This window comes from Charadrius vociferus, unplaced genomic scaffold (assembly GCF_000708025.1).
Source record: "Charadrius vociferus isolate BGI_N301 unplaced genomic scaffold, ASM70802v2 scaffold621, whole genome shotgun sequence".
Taxonomy (NCBI): Eukaryota; Metazoa; Chordata; class Aves; order Charadriiformes; family Charadriidae; genus Charadrius; species Charadrius vociferus.
In genome coordinates, this window is record NW_009646926.1 from 907112 (window position 1) to 914770 (window position 7659).

A 7659-nucleotide genomic window follows, 5' to 3' on the forward strand; every position below is an offset into this window, starting at 1 on the left:
CTTGGAGCAACCCCTCTGTGCAACACAACATCAGGTACCAGGCCACTCGCAGTGTTTAGGCTCAGCACTTTCAGAACAGCTAGGAAAACTCTGATTCTGTACAACTCACACACCAACAACATCATCCCAGACCTGTTACATGGTTAATTGTGTCCTGTCCAGAAGAGGGATCTCAGATGAATCAAAGTTACCCCAGGCAAGGTGAGCTGATCTAAAACTTGGTCTCAGCAGGGCCTTCTCTTCCACCTGCTTTTGTTTTCCTACTGACCCCAAACATTTCTCACACCTCTTCCCAATGTGGTGTTATTGCTGGACAGAGCAAGGAGAAGAAAGGAGACACTTATTAGACTCAGCAGCACCAAGACAACTGTACTGTGAGGTCTCCAAGCAATCCCCAGACACCCCGGGGAGGCAGCTACAGCCCAGAAGGCAGTGAGTGACAGGTTCCCCCCGGTGTTAACACAGCCTTCTACCCCCCACTAACATCAGCACCCAACATCTTCCCACAGCTCCTTGGGATTTTGCCCGTTCTTTTCCTTTCCCTGGTAGAAGAAGCATCTGCATTGGGGCAGGCCAGCCCTGGCAAAGAAGGTGCTCCCTCACAAGCCTCAAGACTGCTGCTGTTATGCCAGCAACTCCTCTCCCATCACCACAAGAGCAGAGCTTAGCATCTCTTCCTGCTGGGCAGCCGCAACTTTGCCTATCCCTTTCCCAACTCATAGCACCACTATCTGCACTGGGCAGGGAAGAGATCAGAGTCGACTGAGTTTGGGCTAGAGGGACACAAACAGCATCTCTCCTGGAAGAGATGTGTGGAGCTCCAGCTAGCTCTGAAGAGCAAAGGCGCTCTGCTGAGACATGGGTGAAAGTTCCAGAGAGATGCCGGGAGGCCGCCACCCTGCCCAGAGTCCTTCAACCCGAACAGGAAGAACGTGGGGAGCAGCTGCATGGCTCACCCTGTTCCTACATGAGAATGACAACTTCCACGTGTTTTGGCAGGAAAGCCACTCAGCAAGGGACCCCCTGACAGACTGCTCACCCTGGCAATAGTGAGGGTGCTCCCTGGCCGATAGCCAAAGCTAGTAAGAACTCTACTGCTAGAAGAAACTCTGGATTGTGAATGCAGTGTGAAAAGGAATGCTAGCCTGGCCCCGCTGCTGCTCCCACCCCCCTTGCCCATGGCTAGCTCACCTTGGCCTTGTTCTGGACAGGAAGGTACAGCTTGAACTCAGCTGGGAGCTCATCCTCCGAGTAGAGCCGGTCAGAGAAGTACACTCGTCGGATGCGACAGTTGGCATGGATCTGAGAGTCAAAACAAAGAGTCAGGCCGTTTCCCATGTGTTCTTTCCACATCCAGCTTCACTGTCATGCAGCAGCTGGGATTCCTTGGCTCAGCAGCTGGAGAAGAGACCTCACTGCCTCTCTTCAAATCTGACAGGGCATCAGAGAAGAAACGTTGGCCCATGCCCTCTGCTTTGCATTAGATGCTCTCTCCAGTGATGCAAGCTGGCTCATGAGGTTTGGCCAAGCTCTGGCATCTCTGCAAACTGAGATCTGCCTTAGTCTCTTAGAAGGTTCTTTGCTATGAACCCACCTCTGCCTCTCCACCGAGAGCAGCATTTGCCAAAACACTCTTTGCCTCAGTTTGCTGCGTTTTTAACACTGCCTCTTCAGGGCTTCCCTGAGGTCAGGAATGAGACTGTCCAGTCTGCACTGCCTCTGCTACCAGCTGGCAGTGAAGGAGTTGCTCCAGCTTCATGGGTATGTGAAACATTTCCCCATTGACTGCCTCAGGTCTTTACCAGCCAGGTACCCACTCGGCTGGTTGCTGTCTGGCATATCCTGACAGCAAGGCAGCACACAGCTGGCTGACCTCCACCCAGCAGGATGTGTGGCGTGATGCAGGGAACTCTAGGGGGACTGCAACTCCTACTGTAACTGAACGCCAGCAAGAAAAACAAGATGGAAACGGGCTCCTTCCTCCCAGTCTAGTCCAGAGAAGCAAGGCAGCACCAAGACCTCTGCTGCCTCAGTCGCGTTTTTGCTCCCCTCCCATAGTGCTCTGCAAAAAGCGGGACTGGCAAAAGAACTAGTCAGGGATTCCCAATATCCAGCAAGGCTGTCCCAACCAGCAGAAAGATTACCTACCCACTGGTTTCTGTGCGCAGGACATGCCTGCTTCTCACCTGAACTCTCAGGGTCTCAATGTAATTTGTCCCATAAGCCCGGCGCGTGAAGTCCGACAGGTTGAACTGGATTTGGTTCCAGCCATCGTCCAGGCGCATCGGCATGGTGCAGATGAAGGGCTTCACACGAGTCGTGCTCTGGTAGTTACTCGCTCGGAAACGCCGGCGTACGTTCTTATCATCCAGCACCTGGGACAAGGAAGGAAAACTGCTGACCCAGGCATCAGGGGCCCACAGCTCCCTGTGAGACAGCAGCTGTTCTAGACTCAGGCTCCACCCGTCTCTGAGAGAGGGGTCTCTTACTCCCACCCCTCCATTTCACAGCACAAGAATTTTTAACCCAGGAAACAGACCCATTTTCAGGAATAGCAACAACATGCTTGTGAGCTGACTGACACTCCCATAGCAGAAGACCTGACACATCACATGGCCAAGACAGCAAAATTGTTTTGGGGGACCACATGCTGTCTGGGACAAGTTCCAACAGAAGACTGAGGGCTCCTTGGCACCTTCCTCGCTGGTCCCTGGAAGGGCCTCCCTGCTGCACACTCCTCACCTGCACTTCAAAAGTGAAGTATTTCTTCAGGTTCTTGATGATCATCACTAGGAAAGGTAGTTTGATGCCCAGAGTCTTCTTTGGGTCAGCAGGGCATGTGATGTACGTGGTACTGAGGGGGATAGAAAAACACTTTAGGATCTCACACAGCACAAAGCACACAGCCCGAGTCCCAAGTCTCTCCTCAACCTAACAGTCTTGGAGGCCAGGCAGAAAAAGATAGCTGTGATCCTAAGATCTCACCAACAACCAGGGCTTCCAGTAACAGGAGGGAGAGTTTCAGAGGTAGCTGCAGGGAGAACAAGAGAAAAGGCCCAAAGAATGCATTTCAAACCCGTTTTCTCACCCTGGGCATGAAACACCTTCCTGGACAGGTTCACCTCCCCAGTTTCAAGGCCACGTCAGCACTGCTTCTTAACACAACCTCCTCTTCCCCCTTGACTGAACGGGTAGAGCCCTCCAGAGCACAGCAGAGGCCCCATGTGCTCTATATGGCTGGGAAAACAGAGGTCATGAGCCCTAGAAGTACACGTCATGCCTGGCAAGTTCTGTATCAACACATCTTGGGAGGAAGAGAAGCGTTGGCTCAGCCTGTCTGCAGGAGAGGAGTCTCCACTGCCCTTATAAGGAGTGCCCTGCTCTGAATCACCCCTGGAGAAGCCTTGGAGACTCTGAACCCGCTCACGGAGCTGGCGTCTCTCTCCACAGTTGAGGGAGATGAGGTTGCTAAGTGAACCACCATAAGCAACTCCCCTCATAAATCTCTCTTTGATCTTCCTGCTGTCGGCAGAGCAGCTGTCACGTGCGGAGAGCAGCAGAGCAAGCCTAAGACAATAAAAGATGCAGAAGACAGAGTGCTGCTTTCTCAGTAATTGGCAGCACTGACTGGGGACTGGGTATCAAATTTGGCTTCCCCCCCCGCAAGTGATGGAAAAATAATGGGACTATATTTTATTTTTATTTTTTATCCCTTAGCCCCACTGAGGACAACAGAGAGCTCTACATGCACATCCAGGAAAAGGCACGGTAACAGTGCCACAGAGAGGTATCAGTGATCATATTCTTCAATTTACTGACAGAGAGATTGTGGTAGAGAAGGAGACATCTGCCAGGCACTGACATCTTTCACTCTGCTCCAGGGCCAATCCCCCAGGGCACAAGATGACACCTTCTCCTACCTGACGTTAGTTCCTTCGATCTCCAGCACCAGCGACTGAATGTCATTGTCGGTGATTCGCTTGATGTGGCCATTGCGCACCTGGAAGAAAACTCGGGTAGTCAGCACAGACATTACTTGAGAGGGAAACAAGAGACGCCCACAGCTCCATTGAGAGGGGCAAAAAGATCCCAGAAGGACCCATCTATGTTTTCTTGGCTCCTGTTGTCCCAGACATCACTGTTTCCAAGGCTTTGATCACTGCCCCAAAATGCCAGGACTCCAAGCAAGAGTTTATGACCCAGCATGCTGTACGGACACCAAGTGCAAGACTTCGATTTATCAAAATATGCTACAGTGAACACAAGTGACTCAAGCCTTGTGTTAGAGGCCCAAATAAACAAACATAAAAGTGTCAGAGCAAGATCAAACCAGAATGTAATAAGGGGTAAAAACAAGTATGAGCAATACAGGGGCAAGTTAAGGGAGTCACCAGCCAGCCACTGGTCACCACGGGGTCTTAGTCTCTACTGTTGGGCATGGCTGACTGCCTCTGTGGAAAAGCAGGACCAGAGGACAGAGTTTGGTTAAAATCCTTCATAATTACAGCGTACGCAGGCGCAGAGCCATCATCTGCTTTGCTGAGGGGCACAGAGATTTGGCTACTTGGATGCAGCCAGCTCCCCACAGAGCTCAGGGAGGCCAGGGCCAGAACCAGGAGCCAACACAAATTCATTTTTCTCCACAAGCAACATGGCTGAATCCCAGGGTCTGAGGATTTATTTTTATTTTAATGAAGCAGCTTACTTCCCATCAAATTTATCTCCATTTAAAAGGCACTTTTGCTAATTAAGCCCTCTGCTCTTCCCCAATACTAGATCAGCAAATTGCAATGCTCCTTCTGGCTCCACGAATTAATTTCTTTAGCACCTATCACTGCTGCTAATATAAAGGATACATTAAGCTTCTAACAGGATGGTTCCAGTTATGAGCTACAAAATGATTTATAGTTCATTTCTTCAGAGGGACCTACCTGGGTGATGTTGCATACATTAGCTGGAAGAAAGAGATAAGCACTGTGAGCAGCCCACCTCCCCGGCCTGTCTCTACACTAAGCAGTTGCATGAAACCTCAGCCTGGATCACCCAGTTGCTGCTGCTAAGTGCAGCTCACCCTGCCAGTCTGCTCTTAACTCTGCTTCAAGCCCACACAGATACTTCCAGAAAATATTAAGCTCAGAGAGAGGATCCTTACAGGAGGACCATATCTCTCCTTTGCATCAAATGCAGCTCCCATGGATTCATAGGTCTGTTCAGGAGAAACCAACTGTCTGAGGTCTGGATGAGTTGCCCTTTTTTTTTTTTTTTTTTAAAAAAAAAAAACACCACCCCCAAAAAAACCCTGGTGTACCTCTCTGTATTTGAAGCAGTGATTGGCATATGTCTGAGGTCTTGGTGGGTTTCCCTTTTTTTTTTTTTTTTTTAAAAAAAAAAAAATCACCAGCCCCAAAGAAGCCCTGTGTACCTCTCTGTATTTGAAGCAGTGATTGGCATACAGGAAATTAAATCCTGGAAGCCACACGGATACAGCATGTGTGCAGACTCAACACTGGGAAATAACCCTGCCTAAGCAGGTGACAGTAGTGCACAACAAAGCCTGCCTCCGTGCCACGTAAGACAGCTTTCACCAAGGATAGATTATGGTTCCACAGAGGGAAAAAGGTTCAGGTTTGGGCTTCTCTGGAAAGGACAGTAACAGAGAAAACAGCTAAACATGTTTTAAACCAATTAGTCAGCAGTGTTTCTATCTGTAACCAGGTCCCCTTCCTTAGCCTGTGAAGGCTCTCCTTACCCAGATTACAGGGACAATGAAAAGAAGCCCCTCTTCCTCATCAGAATTGCCACAAACAGGATGAAAGACAGCAGAAAAGAGAGAAGTACAAAATGGTCAGACTGCAGCAAAGCCCTTCCTCCTGGTCCTACCTAGCTCAGTATAAGTTTTTGTGAGCTGCACTACTGCCCAGCTGTAGGGAGACAGTGGCCAGCTCGCGCAGGCGCCCTTCTGCACAAAAGCCAGCCTGTCTGCATGTCCCTGCAGCCAGCACTGGCAGGACAGACACACAGATATCTGAAGCAGGACATCTAGCACCAGCTGGATCAGAAGTCCAAGCAGCCATACTGTTTCAGTAAGACAAGGCTGAACAGCATGAGAAGTGCTCACCGCCAACGGTGGCTCAAAGCGCTGCCCTCTAGGACTTGGTGGTGCCAAATGCCCCAACTTGGCTGCTTGGCTCACTCCAGAGCCCAGCTCCCCGCTGAAGGCCGAGCTTGCCTCCTGCCTACCTCAGGAACCACCTCCCTGATGGAGGACACGTTTTGGTCACAGCCAGAGGAGCACTTCTCTTCCCCTGCCAGCTGTGGGGGTCCCTCCCCAATGGGCTCACACAGACCAAGAGGTGACCTTTGGCTCCATCAGGCACAGCCACCAGCTCTGTGCGGTGCAGAGTGGGAGGGATGGTCCTGCTGTGCTCGTCGTGACTACTCAGCAAGAGCTCCCTGTCTTCAGGGGCTTTCCGCTACCTTATGGAAGCACAGAAAAAGAAGATTTCAGAAAACTTTAGAAATCTAAACAAAACACTCCACATTTCTACTTGGTCAATATTTTCTAGCCATCTTAAGCCTAAGAAGGTGGATTTCTGAAGCTGGAAAAAAGGGCAATACCCCTCTTAGAAAATAAAAGTTCTTCAAATGCCTAATATCCTCTGAATCAGGATAAATGGGATGTTACTTGCTGCCTAAAGAAAGGATGGAAAAGCTTTTTTTGCAGATGGAAACCTCAAACCTCACGGCGTTTACAGGAAGCAGCAGCTTCACAGTTAGTTGTGTCTGAACACAGATATTTCTTAGGGCTGCCGTTGCCGCTAGCAACACTAGTCAAATGCAACAAAGACCAGAGGAAAAGCAGAAAGGGGCAATCTTCCCCAGGCCCAGCCACCCACCCGCTGGCAGATGGGACAGCATGGTCCAAGGCCGACCTCTGGAGGCTTGCTCCCGCATTGTTGCTGGCTGCCCTGTTGTTAGGCAATGGGCTTGTGCCAGCAACAGCAAGCTGAAACACAGCGGGCACCATCGCCCAGGCTACTGTAGGCATGGGTACGCCTTTGCCATGGGACAGGCCAGCACTTCCCAAAGCCAGTGGTGGGTCCGGAACAGGCACAAGGCCCTTATGCCACCTCCTTCCCCCAGGAGGGAAAAAGGGGCAAAACAAGAGGCAAAAGCAGGAGCTACTTGGCTGTGCAGGATCACTAGGTGCCGACAAGTTTAGGGGAGGAGTGAGCTGCACAAACTGCTGTACTCGAGATGCAGAGATTTGGGACAACCTGGACAAGGATGCTGTGTGAGAGAACTAACGAGTCAGACAAGGGCTGCAAGAGCAGACCCTGCCACGGTGTTCGCAGGGACCTGATCCTGGCTGCGCTTATGAGTGAAATTGCTGTCTGCATCCTGGTGGCAGAGTACGCATTTGACATTCAGACAGTTATTGAATGCTAGCTGACCTTCCGCCCTCCCAGCAGCATTTGAAATTGCTAACAATATTCCATGTCGATGCGCCAGCAGAAGGAATATGAAGAAATCGGCAAGACAATCAATAGGTTTGATTCATCAAACTGTTCCCATCTGCTCTGCGGAAGAGTGTCAACAAGCCCCCTGGAGACTGGTTGGTGTGTCTCCATGCATCAGCGGGGGGACCATGGTGGCAGG

The 7659-nt window shown here is 50.7% G+C and overlaps 1 protein-coding gene across 1 annotated transcript; it reads right to left on the bottom strand.

The window, feature by feature from the left end:
* Window positions 1-10: 10 nt before the first annotated feature.
* On the bottom strand, window positions 11-6954 carry CFAP20 (cilia and flagella associated protein 20). Its single transcript, XM_009894508.1, has 7 exons — window positions 6933-6954; window positions 5423-5466; window positions 3921-4000; window positions 2743-2854; window positions 2187-2375; window positions 1192-1302; window positions 11-309 (listed from the first exon to the last, which is right to left on the bottom strand). The coding sequence occupies exons 1-7, from the start codon at window positions 6952-6954 to the stop codon at window positions 304-306; spliced, it is 564 nt and encodes a 187-aa protein (XP_009892810.1). The 3' UTR covers window positions 11-303.
* Between the last annotated feature and the right edge of the window lie 705 nt (window positions 6955-7659).

Coding starts and splice junctions, on each gene's coding strand:
- CFAP20 (XM_009894508.1), bottom strand. CDS start 6,954: ATGCGGGAGCAAGCCTCCAGAG. Junction 2,376..2,742: donor ACTTCACTTTTGAAGTGCAG/GTGAGGAGTGTG, acceptor TCCTTGTCCCAG/GTGCTGGATGATAAGAACGT. Junction 1,303..2,186: donor TTGAGACCCTGAGAGTTCAG/GTGAGAAGCAGG, acceptor TTTGACTCTCAG/ATCCATGCCAACTGTCGCAT.